General features: G+C 36.9%; 1 protein-coding gene across 2 annotated transcripts in view; it reads left to right on the top strand.

Annotated features, from left to right (window-relative positions):
• The window catches only part of CNIH3 (cornichon family AMPA receptor auxiliary protein 3), a 55,194-nt gene that overhangs the window by 25,654 nt on the left and 12,032 nt on the right, over positions 1-17,508 (top strand). Inside the window, exons 2-3 of one of the 2 annotated variants that reach the window (XM_075497429.1) lie at positions 4,691-4,759; positions 7,711-7,758. In XM_075497429.1, coding sequence (XP_075353544.1) covers positions 4,691-4,759; positions 7,711-7,758 — 117 coding nt within the window. The remainder of the gene's footprint in view (positions 1-4,690; positions 4,760-7,710; positions 7,759-17,508) is intronic. The other variant, XM_075497430.1, reaches the window with a different exon arrangement.

A 17,508-nucleotide genomic window follows, 5' to 3' on the forward strand; every position in this document is an offset into this window, starting at 1 on the left:
GATGCCAATAAGCAATAATATCCAACTTCTTTGCTGTCACTGAATTCACACCCACACCGACTCCACTGCCACCCTAAAACATGACATTCTCAATTAAAATATATTTCTGTAAGAGCTCAGTGATTAAAAAAAAAAATCTTCCCTAAAAATGAGAGATCATAACTCATTCCTACCATTAATAAGTGAAATTTTCAGTTTGATGGTTGCATAAGCATAGGAAGAAAACAAAATTCAGGCTCAATCTTATGTGAATACTTCATTATTCAAAGCTGTTATTGTCTGGAGAGATGAGCACAGAGAGTGTGGGTAATGAAAACAAATTTTATAAATATCATTGCAGTTGTAGCTGTACTGAAACATACGTTGTCATCACAATCTCATCTGTTCAGTTTGTGTTTAAACTGGGGCAAACTCCTTGCTGACTTACACTTGGAGTTATGAGATTTGCAGATGGTGTGAATCACCAGAGAATGCAACCAGTATTTTTATAAACCTTTAGTTTTATTAGGTGGATAACACCCACAAGTACACCTCTATCAACAGAAAAAAGCATGGCTAGGCCAGTGGCAGAACAAACTTCCTGTAATGTTTTGCAATGTGGAATCACAGGGAAAATTCCCCAAGTCAGAAGATAGTTCAATATCCATTGCTCATTCAATCCCTGGCCCCTTTCTGCAGTAATGAGACAAATTATTGCTAAACATGATGCTTTTTTCTTCTGATACAGGTTTGCAAATAAACAGATAACTTGTTTTTTTCTTGGAGTTCCTAAATGGATATCAAATGGTCCTTATTCTCTTTCTATGAAGCTCTGTACAACATTAATATTTACTAATAGAAATAAATTTCTCCTCTGTGTAAGATCAGTCCCTGGCACATGTTTCCAAAATGCTATCTGCTTAGCTATCTGTTTAGCTTCATAACTAGAGGCTAGTCATTTTTCTTTGGAAGGTTTTTAATTGTGTGGCCTTTGGAGAGATGAGGTCGCTGATGTCCACGCGTATGTATGTTTTGTGGTCTTAATTGCCACCCTGGATCGAATTAGATTGGATAACTAAAAGATACTGAACGGTTTATAACATACATTCATTTACAAAGGTGAAAATATGGCAATTCATATGGTGAAGTGCCCTGACTGGGCACTATTGCATTGTTTTATTCTCTAACTATTACATTGTTTGCCTCCAAATGAACTACTCTGTCAAGTTGCTGATAAGTGTGGCAATTTCAGAGGTGAAACAGACCTTGAGCATACCCGAATGCTGTTCCAAAGCATTCAGCAACTCCCATAGGCTGATGTAGGGGAAGCAGGTAGCTGTACTGCATCCAGCTGAAATGTAAACGGGCAGAAGATTGTTTCTCTAGAGTATGGCTGGAACACTGCACCTCCTGTGAAAGCATTGTGAAATACTTAATGGAGGCAAGTCGTTACTTACTTGTTTTTTGTAGGGAAAAATGGCAACTCTGGCCAGACATGCCCTAGGGCATTAAGCTGCTACACAAGGCTAGTTACAATTGAAAGAGGAAGATGTTTCCTAATTAAGTAAACCATGCTGCAGCACAACCCAGCCTTATTCTCAGTAATACAATATAATTTGTTGCACAGTTATGTAGTGTATTGTGAGCAACCGCCGATCTTAAGAAGCTACAGCTTTGTTTCCATTGTTTCTCATTTGCAGTTTTAGAATTAGGACACACAGCACTGTGCAATTAAAAAAAAAAAAACCAAAAAACATGCCTCCAAAAAACTTTGGGAGTTTCTTTATATTCCTTCTAATTGTGAGCCTGCCTAATATTACAGTTTCAAGCTTTTCACTGTGACTGAGAAATAGGAATGTGCTTTTTCATAAATTAAAATAGATATCTTCATGTCATCACTGGATTTGTATTCCTGAGGATTTAACAAGAGATAAACTATTATGGATAATATAATAAACTTCTATTAAATAGAGACAGTTCTATGAAATAAAATATTAAGAATTGAGGAAGATTTATTTCTGTCAGCCTTCTTCCAGAGAGACACTGAAACTTTTACTGAAGAAATTTTCCTCCAATCCTGTGTGCTTGATACCAGACCTCAATCTGTTTCTTGCAGGTGTAGCAGGAATGTCTCTTAATATTGTAATAAGTTGCATGTGTCCCAAAAGGTTTGTCTGTGAGACTACTGTATTTACACTTACTGATTCCATGAAAACAGTGTACTTAATACTATCAGATTTGTTTCAATGCACTTAGATATAATGCAAGCATAATGTAAAATAAATTGTGTGCCAGCAAATAAAGAGTAGGAGTTTGACTACAGAGTTGGGAATGCTGGTGAAAAAAAGAGAAAGCAAAAAATTAGGAAATCTAAATGTGTAGTATATTTGAGGCTAATCTCTTTTCCAAACTGTCATTTAGGATTTCTTCAAGGCTTAGCTGCATTAGTTAAGGTTAGCTCAACAGAGCCCTGCCTTAATGGTTCTGTTTTTCAGAGCAATCTAGTTCTTCTTCACCTAAACACGCTCCAGGGTTATAATCTTATCTCTGTGTTCAGTGAATCTTTAGAGGCGTTCCTGGACTTCTTGAAGGGGGTCCATCTTATGTTTCCAGTATTTGGGTTCCTTGTGGTGTTGTCTCGGACCAGTCCTTCCTCACAGCATGAACTGGATCTTATACTGGCTGTCATTTCATGATTATCTCAAACCCCTGGTTGCTGTTACTGACTACCAAAAGGAAGAGCACAGCACATTCACTCTTTTTTTTTTTTTTCCCCCTCAAGGAAATTTCAGCTCATCTCTACATTTACAACAGAAAAAAAGCTGTTACCACTGTACATTATTAAAAACAGTTGTCACTCAAAGCTCATAACAGTTTTCTATCTTAAAGCTACATCTGTAAGTACCAGTGCAGTGAGGCAAAAAGAATTTAAGGGAGATGCACAGGATCCCAAAGTAAATCAGTGGCACAGCCATGAACAGAGGGAGCTCTCTTACCTGTTACAGGGCCATCCTTCCCCTTTTCTGTCAATGCTGTCAGTGCTGATGTTGATACCCGATTACAAACAGAAGCGTGTGCGTCTGACTTGCATGGTTGTTACCCTCTTACCAGTTGGCCCAGCTTGAGAATATGAAGACCTGTTCAAGAAGTATTAAATATAGAGGTGTCGTAAGCCTTATTCTTCACAATTGTACTCCGACCCTCTCACAGTTTCTGTTATTTGCTCTTTTGCCTTAGTCTAAACATCCGTTGCAGATCTAATTCCGAACTTGTAGAGATACTGCATCCATGGGGAAAAATGCTTCACTTATAATCACGTTTTATAGTTCCCTTTGTGGTTTATTCTGGCACTTTGACTTGTCATAGTTGAATAAATTGAATTCTGTAGAGTGCTCTTGTAAAATGCCACACTTTTGATTTTAAATGTGCTTCAGTGTGATGAATGCAGCATTAGAGTAGGATGCAAAGTAATGCTTAGATTTGTGGATTGTAGCTCTAGGTTTTATTCTCAAGCCTCTCACCAGATTATTATATGAATCGTAGATATGTAATTTTCAGGATTTCTGCTCCTGCATTCCATACCTGTAAAATTAGCGTCTTCTATGTATACAGCAGGTCTGTGTTGACACCCAGTTGGTTATTTTTTGAGCAGCTAGGCAGCAGGCATGCTGTGACATGTCATAGAATGGTTGTTCCACTCATATACTAATTACCCAACTGCTACCTTGTACTTCCATCATCTTTTTATTGAGAACAAATACTTTCCTGGGTTGTAAATTGTCTAAAAAGAAATCATTGTTTTAACGTATGTTTATGTGGTGCCTGTCATAGTGAGCTTTCATTCTTTGGGTGAAGCAAGCAGAAGAAAAGGTATTACTAGAACACAAACATAAAACAAAGGTAAGAACGTGCTTTGAGATCTTTGAATGAAATATGCTGAGGGTTATTACAGCTGTTTTCTTTCCAAGAAAACATTATCAAGCATTATTATTTTTATGGGCACTTTCATCTGCTGTGCTTTAAAAGCATGCAGTAATCACCAGTGTGTCTGAATCCATCAGTTAGTGGAGGAAACTGAAGGACATGAGCAAAAGGCATGTCTGCGTTAATGACGTCCGAGGTAAAGGTTCTAAAACCTGCCAGAATTTAGGAAGGGCATGTTTTGCTCTGGAGTAGTTTACCTTTTGAGGAGTTTGCTTGATAATGAATAGCAGCTTAATAATAACTAAGCTGATACTAATTCAGAATTAATATCTGAAGTAGGTTTAACAACTAATAAAAAGGGGCTGTTGTGTGTGTATTAAATCTGGTATAGCATACCTGATGCATCTCTGTGTTTTAGGCTGCTAATGACTTTTTCCATCAAGTCTGGAGATGCCTTTGTTTGTGAAATAGTTTTATGTCATTTGGAAGTTTGAGAAAAAAATTGTAGCTGATATGAGGGAAGAAATGTGGAAAGCAACAATGCTGAAAATGCTATAGATATGATTTTACAGAGTGACAGATTAATGGGTTCTAGGTGTCATATGTAGGAGTATCCCATGTTTTATTTTAACTAGTTAGTTCTTAAAGGAGTATATCGGGGAAGCTAGTTTCCCGTATTTTCTCTGGAAAGGGAGGAAGGGAGGCAATGCATCTAACTAGTCCCTAAAGGAAAAATAAGTGTTTGAATGAGCATTCATTACAATATTTGAAAAAAATTGTTTTTCAGATAATCGCCTTTGATGAACTTCGGACAGACTTCAAAAGCCCAATAGATCAGTGCAACCCAGTCCACGCAGTGAGTACAACCAGTGGCTTGCTAAGCAACAACTACTAAAGAAAGGGAGATGCACTGGGCTGTCAGTGAAAGTATGAGTGTGAAAATTAATGTAGAATCTGTTGTGAAGTCAACTGTAGTTTGGAAAATTGATTTATTGGGCCAGTCTTAAGAAACCAGATGGCGACTCTTTATGCTAATAGCTTTTCTTTTTGCTTAAGGAGGCAGGAAAATAATGTGGAAGTTCAAAAACTGAACGATGTATAATGCGATGCTAATGCTTTCTTTTTATCTTTTCATTCTGTGGCACAAGTTTTCCTTTTTGAAATCATTTGCTTTCTCTGCGTTCAAGCATGGGATGACCACCTTCTCCCATACTGTCTGTATCAATGAGTCAAAAGCTTGAAGGGATTTGATAAGTGCATTCCTAGACCTCTCTGTCCCATGGCAGGGCCCTGAATTCTCCTGTGCTTTAAGAGTAAATAACACATTCTGCTGCATCTGCTATGGAAAAGGTTAAATATCACCCTGGGACTGTAAACTCAGTTTTACCTAATGAACCAAAATGCAACCCAGATTTAAGCATATGAAAATTCCTCTGTTAATTAAAGCTGTAATCTAGGGTGATTTAGCTGACTATAGTTAAAAATGCATCAGATTTGTACCACCAGAACTGAGAGCAGAACTTGGCTCCCTGTCATCTCACTGGGAATTACAATTATTATGACAGGTGCTGAATTTGATCTCTACAGAGTATCAAGTTATTGAATTGCCTACAAATGATAACCGGATTCAGTAGCTAGTACTTTGCCATTTAAGCTTGTTTCATAACTCAGCAGAGGATTTGCGGTACTGCTTAGACCACTAATGATTTTAACCGTAATCTTTACGTGAATCTTTGAGTAAGACTTGTTTACTGTTCACTAACACATAAGCAAAGAATGAGAACAGAAGAAAGAAATTATATGAAGAAATCCTATAGAGGACTTCAATGGAAGTAATATGGTTTTGAATTTACTGGAAGTAATCTGATTTTGAATTCACTTTATCAGTTTTTACGTCCCATCTTGAGAACTGCACACAAGAAATGTGTATTATCTGTACCAAATTCCAGTAATTTGTTCTTCCTAAAACTTGTAAGATGCTCCATGGAGATAATTGCCTTTTATTTTATAATGGTAATGGAATTGGTCTCCAGGATAAAAAAAGTTAATAAGTCCCTGTTTCAATCATATTAGTGGTGTAATCAAAAAGATAATTGTAGAGTTTCCAGTAAAACACAACAAAGTATTCTGTGATCAGTTGACATATTTAACTCTCTTCTATGAAACTTTCTGTGATAACTCAAGCAATAATCTCAGATTGCTTTCTTCTGCACAGTATACATGTTGATGCCTTTTATATTGACATAAAAGGAAGATTTTTAGCGGGTGTTTCTTATTTCTTATATCTTTGGCCAAGTGTATTTTCATCTTTCCCTATGCATAGTTGCTCATGCCCATATTCCATTTATTTGGTGGGGTAGTTTTCTTTATTGCACTATAAGAACGTCTGATGTTTACTCATGTATCTTCCACAATGTTTTCAAGACAGAGGGTAGAGCCTTTTTGTCAAGGCTGAATTAGGGAGAAATCAGAGGCAAAACCAATGGCAGTACTGAGAATTTAATTCAAATTTTCTGGTTCACACGCTATTACCTACAGTTCAAAGACAGACTTCCTACTTCTCCAAGGCCAGCTGCAGTTAGGCATCTGTCTTCTAAAGGGAATTGAGAGGATTATCTTTCCCTCTCCACTTACCTCCTACTAAAGGCAAAAAAGCTTTCTGCAGCTTCACAGGCACGTCCACACATGTCCATTCTCATGTTTGCAACCGTGAGCCTAAAATATCTGAAACTCTTTTAGATCACAGACACCAGAGAGAGGCACAATATTTATCTGGTGCCTATCAAGCTTCCACTGTCTCACTGTCTCTCCAAAATGATCCTTTTTTAAAAAATGGCTTAAACTTGGGGACAGGAAAGGAAAAGAGACATTTCTTTGGAGAGTAGAAATACAACTCAAACTTGGAGCAAATTTAAAGCATTTGAAAAGCAAAAAGCTTAGGGAGAGTTGGCTTCTCATATTGGTATATTAAGTTACCTGTTTAAAAAAGGTCATTGTTCAGAATATTTTTTCCCATGTCTAAATGAAAATATTACCAGATAGTCTTCTGAGGACAACAAAACCACTCTGCCTTCTGCAGTGTAACCAACAGTAGAATCTTTCACAGTAACTCCAGTGATGGGGTTATGCAGAGTGAAATCTGATTTTACTAGTGAATTTCTCATTATGGGCCATTTAAAAGAAAACCTGTCTTTGACTTGTCTTCTTTCTGTGAATCGAGCTTAGAGCATCTTTTGAGTCACAGTGCTTAATTACAGTGACTTTCTGTATTTATGAATGCATCTGTTGTTTAAAGTGGCATTTCTAAGACATTTCAGATATTCTTCACTAATGGGTTAAATTCTAATATCACATGCTGCTCAGACACCCTCTTAGTGATAGAGGATGGGCTGCCATACCAACTTCATACTTGTTTTTCCCATTCAGAATTATCTTGAAGCCAGTGGTTGGGTAACTGAAAATGCAAGACCAAGTCTCTGTGGTATAGATTGGCACCATTGGATAGAGCCACAAATGCTGACTTAAAAGAAGTTGCAGCCTCTGGCTCAAGGCTAAGAGAGACTTGAATCCCCAGTTTAATCGTTACACCCAGTAACAGATGAACAAAAGCTTATTGGGACTTTGAAATGGGTAAATCATTTGGCTTGCAAGCAGTAGGTAAGAAGTGAATACTGTTGTTTCAGATGAACAACATGTGTTGCTTCCCTGCAGCCATTAATTATGATCTTGACCCATTGTAATTGTAACATATTGTCTTTAATTTATAACACCAGCTAATCTACCTTTTTCCCACTTTCTTCTTGACAGAGAGAGCGGCTGAGAAATATTGAGCGTATTTGCTTTCTCCTGCGAAAGGTGAGCATAAACTAGCCTAGAATTTGTGATGCTTATGAAAATTAAAGCTGTCAAGTGGTGATTTGCATTCATTTGCTCTTTGAATGATCCTCACACTCCATTGATGAAAGGCTGGATTCTACTGCAGAAGTGGAAGTCATGATGACCTTGTAAGGACAGAGTAAGACAAATTATAAAAGGTTAACATAATAGAGGATTTCTGGATAAGAACTGAAACTTCAGAACATCAGCCCATTCTTTTTGGAAAATGTTTTTCAAAGGCAGTAAATCATTTTGCAGTTGCAGCTTGAGGTGCTTTTATAGCCCTATCACCTGATGATATTGCTGGAGTACAGGCGTTAGAACAGTGGCTTGCTATTTGATAAACTAAACATTTTATTAGCTACATATTTAATATTTAAGTTTTTTAATTGGCTGAATAGAAAAGTTGATATAGTATTTATTTTAACTTGACACAAGAGAGATGCCGAATGCCTCAGTTTCTGAGCGATTTGAAGGAGCTGATAAATTGTAGTATTGATACATTCATGGGTTACTCATCTGTAGCTTGAAAGAGGGTTTTCATAAATACTCATTGTTCTCCTGACTCTGTCCCACTGATGTAAAAATAATCATAGTTCCAAACTATTTTATTCTATATATTCAAGTTTCTATAAATTGCCTTCAGCAGAGTAGTAATGGAGCCACCTGCATTTTTGCAAGTTATTCTGCATTTTTGCTTAGAAAGGTTATCACTGAAGTGTGGACTGCTGACTGCATCCTTATCAACCTAAGAACTAAATTCAGATACGGTTTTAAGAAACTGCTGGCCTCGTCCTTAGAGTTTTTGGAAAAGCTAGTGCTAAGGATTATATTGGGTTGGGGTGATCAAAAGGGGTAACTGTGACTCCATGCAGAATCTATGAAGTGTCATTCTCTGATCAGTCAGAACCTGAGTTGTATCTGTTTGGCACCATTATGAGCATGTGACTGTTAAGAGCAACATTTAAGTACTTACTTAGCCTGTTTATGACACTAGGGATATGAAAATAAGAAAAAATACTTATCACCAATAGCTTTCCATTTTATCGAATAGGCAGCCAGCCAATTTCAAGCTGTGTCCTGGTTTCTTTGACATAAAGCAACTAGTGAGTGGTAATGTATTAATATATGTGAGCCCCATGGGAATGCCTTGCCTGCATCATTGTTTAATTTTTATTGAGCCTCAGCCTTACTGAAACAGCAAAATGGAGCATTTTGGCTAATTACAGACTCTGTATTCATAAGGGATTGGCTTGCTTCTGGTTCACTTAAACAGTTTATTAATTCAGCCTCTTCTTCAAAGTTCTTTGGGGACACGTTTGTTTTAATTGAGAGATTATATGCAAGAAGAGGAAGGTGCAATAACTACAGAGATTTGTAGTCTTCAAATCTGACAATCACTAAAAATAGCTTTAGTTTATGTACTATAAAGGATTCACTGTTGGGGAAAATTCTGGAAAAACAGTAAAGAATTGAGTGCCAGCTATATAGACACAGAAAAATAGCAGTTAGGTTGCTTTCAGCAAGCACTAAATTTATCCCTCATTATAACATTGTGTGGCTTTAGGTCTGTTTCTCTTTCTATGAAACAACAACATACCTGTTTTCCTATGTCTTGAAGTCAGATAATTGTTTTAAAGGGCTTTGAAAACAGTGATATCTTGCTATTTATGACACTAGAACTTAATGCTTAAGATCTGCTATAAATCTGTTTTTTAAAGAGGTTATAGGTGTGCTATAAAAATATGTTCAGTTTCATTATATCCTGGTTTTAGAAGGGGTTCTTGGGAATTATTAAATGGGCATACAGTATGTCATATACATCTGATCCCCATGGACAAAGAGTTTCTTAAGGATGGATTTTCGGTTTTATCTCCAACATACTTGGAGAAGATTATTAGCAAACTGTTACCAGGTATGTGATGTGTCTCCAGATATTATGTAACTTATTTACATTTTCCAAAATAGAATGGAGGATGTAGTTGTTCTGCAGCTGGGCATTTTCTGACGTTTGGTTTGGGGAAAATGTTTCTATATCATTAAAACAAGTAGGGATCATGTGAAGTAGATATATGGTGCTGGCGTGTGTACGTGCATGTACACATAGGTCTGTGTTTTTATGGTGCTATAGAAGTAGAATTAGATCAGCCTAAGTTCTCTGGTTACTGGAGAATGACTGATTATGTCTAAAGAAGCTATGAACTTTGTATAGTCATGGTCAAATCTCTTCTATCCTGAAGTAATGAGAGGAAGGACTTATTTTCTGAAGCTAGCACAAAGTGAGGTTCTCTCAGGATACAGGTATCTCATTTCATTCAGTGGTGTGTTTTCGGGGCTTTATAGTATATATTTATATATGGGTTCACGTGTGTGTTCGTTAAACTGTTGAATGTCATACAAGTGTTACATGATTCACATAGGACATACACTAGTTTTGGCGAATGCTGTGGAGTTTGTATCTGTGCTCTCTCTTTTGCTAAATTGCGTTTGTTTCTCTACGGATGGGGTTACGTGACACGCTACAATGCTGTCCAGAGAAACACAAGCTAGTTGTGAATGAGCTGTCCTGAGCTAGTGAAGCAGTACAGTAAACAGCAGTACAGGCTTCTTGGGCTCATTAGCCCTGCTGAGGAGTGGGATAGGTGAGATGTGCCATATAGGTCTACCATGATTTTTGTGATTAAATATTTTGGTGGGCTTATTAAAATGTATTCAGTTAATGATGACAGAAATATTACATAATTGTAATTGCAGTTGTATTTCAAGAAATCTACCTACCTGATTGATTCCTGTTGGATATACTTATTTTAGCACTAAGGACAATTAGGAATTTCCTAGATTAAAATACAGTCTATTTCATTAATCAACCACTGTAATATTATTGCTTTACCTTTGAGGAAATTTAAATTAAGTTGTGATTAGGTTATGCATCGTAATTTTTTAATTAATCTGATAAATCCTTACTAAGGAGGAGAGTTGACTGAACTTGCTTCCTGCTCAGTGAACGTATTTCAGACTTCAGTTCGCTCATGCCAAACACTGCTGAACAATATAAGTGACCTTTCTCAAATTATCAGCAAATATTTGTTTTTAAACCCCATTAAGCTAAAGTAAGAGTGATTTATGAACAGCAAAACTGGAACTGGAACTTAACTGGGAGTGAATTGAGGTAGATAAAAGACAGACTTTGACTCATTTTCCTACTGTGGTGGAGCATTTTAGTTAAGTTAGGCATAAAATTCGTAAAACTGCAAGTGTAAGAAAATATTGTAGCAGAGTTCAATCCTTTTTCTTGATTTTATTTGGGGTTTTGTGGGTTTTTTTGCAAGTCCTGAAGGGATGATTGGAAGAGAGCAAATTCAGCAAGAAATCTAACCACAGGCAAGGTGACATTAATCTCAAAGATGTTCCAAATGAACTTGAACTGTCTTGAAAAATACAAACAAATAGGCAGACAAAAAACCCTGCAGGGACAAATTTGAATAACCAAACTTAGCTGGTTCAGCACTGCAGTACTAGCAGTAGCAACACCAACAGTAGATCAGGAGCTGGGGTTTTAAAAAAAAGCCCCAAACCTCTTCAGCTAATCTTTTTTGAAGCAAGTTTTAATGTTTTAATTTGGAGGTTGGGGCTTGCCAGTGCTTCATCTGTTCTAGTACTTCTGTCAGTATGACTTCCAGTGGAGCTGGGTCTGTGGTAGTAGTGGTGGAAATTTATTCTGTACTCAATAGTTCTGGTGTTTACCAGATTCAGTTCTGGTTTTTACTACTCTGCAAAAATAAAATAAATCTATCTTTTATATTCCATAGTATATACCCTAATACACGTCACAGTTATGTTTTACTGTATATACAGGTTTTGGTAAATAACCAAAACCAATGTTACCTTAAAGAGCAATCACAGAAGACATTCCATTCAGACTGAGATACTAAAATGTAAAACCTAGTAAGCATAATATATAATTCTAGACACCTGAGTGTCTGCATACAATTTTGTTTTGGTACGTTTCCATATTTAAATATTCTGTAAAAAATGTCAAAATTACTTACATGTTTGAAAGTAACAGTAATTCAGAGACATGACTAATCAGAAGCTTGAAGGGTTGTGGGTTAACACCACAGGTTCAACTGTAGACGGAGCATTCCAAGGAAGAAGATAAGGCTTGGTCCTGTGTCTGTGTCATGCCTGTTTGTCAGTGTTGAATGCAGATACTCAAAGCTTGAAAAACTCGAAGCTTGAAAAAACCCCACAATATGTTCAGTGAAACATTACTGAGCTCACCGGATCAGCTAACAGGGAACAAGTTAGCTTTTTAGCTTTTCCTTAATAGCAGATGAAAACAGTATTTTCTGAGTATGGAAGTTCTTCTATTTTGCATGTAGATAAATATTATAGGAAGTCAGCATTTTTAAAAAGTAGCCCCGTCTTTCCTTGTTTATCTTTATTCAGCTGACAGTTTCTTCCCTGCGTATTTTATATGAAGGAGACTGACCAATGTGCACTAGAGTAATTGCCACATGAAATAAATTTTGTACTTGGACCTTGTTAGGTTCCAGACCTTCACCTACCAGTAGCTCCTACCATTCTCTGCATGCAGCAGCTACAGTGGACATACCCCTTTGGAGAATGTCAGGTGTCACAGTAGCTGATTTTCTTCTTGATAGTTTTGCTGGTTATTATGATGACCACTCCTTCCGTTGTTCTGCCTTCTAGTCACTGGCAAGCGTGAGATACTGTGACGGATTTTAAGTGTGTGTTTCTGGATATGTCAGCGGATTGCTTCATCATGGATTTAGGGTTTTATAGATGTGTGACATTCTTTTAACCAGTCTGCAGGCTGATAGTCATTAGCAGAGTACTTCTGTAAGCCTATAGCACGGTTCATTAAAACGCTTAATGTAAGGTTATATAAGCAAATTTAGCAAATGTGATGTATAATCACAAGGAATTTTTAAAGTGGTGTGTATCCATCCATATGTTAGAAGGAATAATACTTCCTTCCTGGGGTAGAAAAATTTCATAGGCAGAAACTACAGCAATAAGACAATTAGTTTGTTGCAGAACTGGGAATAGCAGCAATAGTTTTACCTTTTGTAGTGCTATACATTTTTTTACAACCTCAGTAAAGATGTTTTAATTCCTTATTTGGTTAGACTTGACAGAAAAAGAAAATGTTGCAGCGTAGCCACACTAGAGGGGTTAGTCTGCAGGGTAAATGCATACCAGGTTTGTGGTACGCATTATGCATTATATTCAGCACCTCCTAAACATTAGTCAACATTTTGTCTTTGAAGTTTAGGTGCTTGTGTTATCTGAGAGGAAACCAGAATTTTTAGTCTAGTCAAAAGGTATTTTTGGACTGTGGAAATATTAGTGGTATTCCGCCTTGCAGGACAAAGAAGCTGATGTATCCAGAATTGTGATAAACTGCTGCTGTCACAAAGATCACAAAGGGAACAAAAAATGGCACCAAGTGACATTTTTCCCGTTAACAGTGATTGTTACAATGATGGGGCACATGAGCTTTGTCCCCTCTCATTAGAGACCAGAGAGTTCATCACTGTTCCTGGTTTCTCAGTATATGTTGTATTTCTTGATGTATCTAATGCTCTCTCTCTTCATACCTTATCGATATAATGAAACTGCTGAAGTTTTGACTAACCATCTGGGCAGCAGGAAAACTGTCAGGAGACCCTTCCTACTGAGTGACTGGGAGCATAAACCCTAACCAAGAGACAATGCAGATAACTTCTGAAGAATGAATATAGAATTATGGATACAGAAGACATACTGCAGGTACCCAGGTAGTTAGTCAATACTTTGTCTCCGTATGACTCAGTGCAATACAGAAGCTTGTACCCAAGCAGGCATTGCTGTGTATAAAACTATTTAAGTAAATACTATGTATTTTTAAAATTATTTTTATAATTTCAAATGCTCCTCCCTCTGCCGCCCCCCCCCTCCAATCTTTGCACTGCCATTCAGTGGTTCAAAACAGAGTTGGTTTATATCAAAAAGCTTTCTGAATGTCCCTGGATTTAGGAAGGGTTCGACTTCAAGTTTGACATTCATGCTTATCATTCATCGTTAAGATTGAACTACAACAAAAGCAGCTGTAAAAGCCCTCTGTGGGCAGTCTCGGTCCCTCTTTGACATTGACAGCTTGGAGCAATCTCTGTTTATTGCTCTGAGATGAGAAATGTGTTGATATTCAAGCATAAATCCATGTGGAATAGGCCTGGACTTAGATTTGGATTTGAAGTTCTTATAATTTAGACACCATTTAGATAAAAACTATGTAGTGCATTGTTGGTGGTTATGACGAAATATGTCTGAATTTGTGTACAAATTCCCAGTGAAACTCAGGAGAAACCACAAAAGTCAAACTCTGAGTAGAATGAGGGGAAGAAATACAAGTTTTTGATTAGACAATTTAGCACATGTCTTCGTAGCACTTCACTTGAGCTAGTAATGCTTTACTCCTTGGAAAATCATCATTTTCTTCCCTTTGGATCTGGCCATTACTGGGAGAGGACTGTGTCATGAAGGAAGGTGGCTGGTACATATTTCCAAGAAGTCAGGGTGCCTTTTGATCAGATCGCAGTTTCACAGAATCACAGAATTCATCAGTTTCATCTCTAGTTTTATCAAAGTCTGAACTTTCTATTAACTGGCCTGATAAAAAATATGAATATGAAACTGTTGTTAAATAATCCTTTTTTTAGGGGTTTAAACATATGATCTGTTATTGGGACTGTGGTGATAATCTGAATTAACATTATGTATGAAAAATCTTCACATTTTAAAGGTGTCTTCAGTAAATTCAAAAGGGTGATTTCAGGATGTTCTATGTGTCTTCTTTCTGGAAGAAAATATAATACAGGAGCAAATCCGCTTTTGTTGTGATTAGGTGGATATTCTGCTGTCTTACATTTTGCCACTGTTTGAATTTTGCATTCTTTTTTTATTTCCATAGTTGGATACTTTGATCTTTTAAGGGCCCTATTGTGCTTCAGCCAGAGATTCTGTTCAGCAAGACTTGGCTCTCCTTTTCTATTATGTTTTCTATTAGTACTTGTGTTACAGCAATGCTTCCAGACTCAAGTAAAGAATAAAACCTTGTTGTGCCAGGTGCTACAAAAAGCACATCGTAATAACTATGAAGAGCATTTGTTTACGCTCACAAGACATGTACACAACAGGAAAGGAAAGGTTGCACAGCTGATCTGATGGTAGAAATCTTGGGTTTGGAGAGCTACTTAGTTTTCTTGTTAGCAGGCATCGTTTGAATCTCTTAGTTTTAATTGAAGCTAAAAATGTTTGCTGTTTGTAAGGGGTCTGATGGTTCATTGAGTTAATAATTGCATGTAGTCTTTAATCTCTACAGCAGCTGTTCAAATCCAGCCCAGTCTGGAATCAGACTCAAACTACTGTAATCCGATTGATGACTATTGGGAGTAAAATTATCTTGTGTTGTATGCTTAGAGACTTGTGATGCTTGCTCTACAGAAATACTAATAAACCTAGAGAATATGATGAGATAGATCTCTGTCAACATCATAGTGAGTATGAGCTACACCCCCCTGCTATACATATGCACACATAATTAGCTCCTAAGCTGCCGCAGAAGAAATTCTAGAGTTTGCATGCAGGCACTGGAATAAAGGATACTGCTGTTTCTAAAGCATTAATTAGAACTGCAGATACTGTAGGATGTAAGCTTGCCGTGCTGTATGGATTCTGTCAGTTAGGACTTGGACTGTCAATATAATATCTTTCATAAAACTAAATGCATTTGTTTGAAGTGAACTAGGACATTTTTAAGTACCTTAGACTCTGAGCATGTGTGAGAGACATAAAACTGGTAAGTGTGTATTGCAGTACTCAATACTTATTTGAAAGATACTGCTAAACTCCTATTAGATGATAAAGCCAACTTTCTTCTGGCCTTCAGAGTGGCTTTGACAAGGTATTTTTATATTAGGAACGAGTAACTTTTTCTTCTCTAAGGATAAAATTTGAAGTTAGCTAAAAATGTGTTAGGGTACAATTTTTAGTTTATGGAAATCGTGACTTACGGATGAGTTACTTTTAGACAATTTTGGTACAGCATCTCTTGTTAGTCAAAAGAGGCATGAGATAAATTTTAATCTGCTGTTCATGTAAACAGTGGGGCTGTCCTTAGGTTGTACAAGTGAAAGAAAAAAGAATGTAGCTTGACAGGGGAAGTGGGGATATGGTAAAGCAAGTAAAATATTTTTAACTGAAATATTATACACTTCCATTAGCTCTGTGTTGGTTTAATTGTTTTCTGCAGCTTGCGTAAAAGAGGATGGAGTTAACATATTGATAGTGATTCACACTTGATAGAGGGTTTGTTTGCATCTGGAAACATGAGGGACATAATGATTTTCCCCGAATCTTGCAATAAATTTGCAGTATAGACAAAACTTAGGCCTCCAGTACCTTGCACTGATAGGAAATGCACTACAGATCATCTAAAAGCTTCTCTCCTTTCCTCTCTTAAGTCTTTTCTGCCTACTCTTTTGTTACGTTTATTATCTATGAAGTGTGGAATGGGATAAAATGGGGGTGTGCTCTATTCAATCAGTCTCTTGGGCACCCACATAGCTTTAATTTCATCAGAAAGAGTGGGACTTGGCATGGTAGCTATTTTGCAGAACTGATAGTAGAATTGGGACCAAAGAGCTGCCAGTATTTATACTTTATGCACAAATAATCCCATAAATGTTGCTTGACTAGAGATAGTGCATTTCTTCTTCACACTTTTTATTTTATTGTAAATATATTGGGTTCATATTTACTAGAAAGGTATTACTATTGCAATAAAAGTACTGAACATAATCTGTTTCATCCTTTCCTTCTATACGGTACCCTATCTGGAAAGAAAGTCCTTAAGATAGGACTTAAGAACTTAGAGGAAGTATAGTATTTCTGGCAGGCAATTGATTCACTACTGTCACTCATTCATTATGTGCATTGTGCCAGCGCTATTTTTAGTCAAATTTACAAGTTACCAAATTCAGCACTTTTCAAAAGTTAGAACATAACAATTGCTATTTTTAGCAATCATTACCTAAGGATGTCTGTGTGCTTACCTAAGGATAATGAAAAGATATATCCTGCTGTGCAGGATTGGTCCTTACAGTTTGGTCCCTACAGTTTGGTCCTTACCCACCTTTTACTCCAGGGAGGAAGTAAGATTCACCAGCATGATGCCTGATGGAAATGGAAATATCTTTTGAAGGGAGATATATGTGGTTATTCATAATTTTATTACTCATGAAAATATTTACGTGTAAAACTCTTTCAGGTTAACCAACTGTATGTTGCTGTGAATATCATCTTTTAAATGTTTATTCAATAATCAAAGTGGCAAACAAAGTATCACCCTGTAGTAGACAACCTCTTGCCTTACAATTCAGCTTCTTCCAGTACTGTTCTGGAGGATATGTAAACATATGTCCTTACAATATCAGAACATCACAAGTAACAGTAGAATAAGGCTGAAGATGCAGCAAAAGTGTATATGAGTAACTGTTGCCTCTGATGTACTCCTGAGAGCAGTGTACTTCTCAGCTGCTGGGAGTAATGTAATTTATGCATCTGTTCCTCAGAGCTGTGTTGAAGATATTGGCAAAATTTGACTTGCTAATGGACTGTATTTGCTCTAATTTGGTATGCAATAAAGTAAATATTTGCATATAG

Source organism: Mycteria americana, chromosome 3, assembly GCF_035582795.1.
Source record: "Mycteria americana isolate JAX WOST 10 ecotype Jacksonville Zoo and Gardens chromosome 3, USCA_MyAme_1.0, whole genome shotgun sequence".
NCBI lineage: Eukaryota > Metazoa > Chordata > Aves > Ciconiiformes > Ciconiidae > Mycteria > Mycteria americana.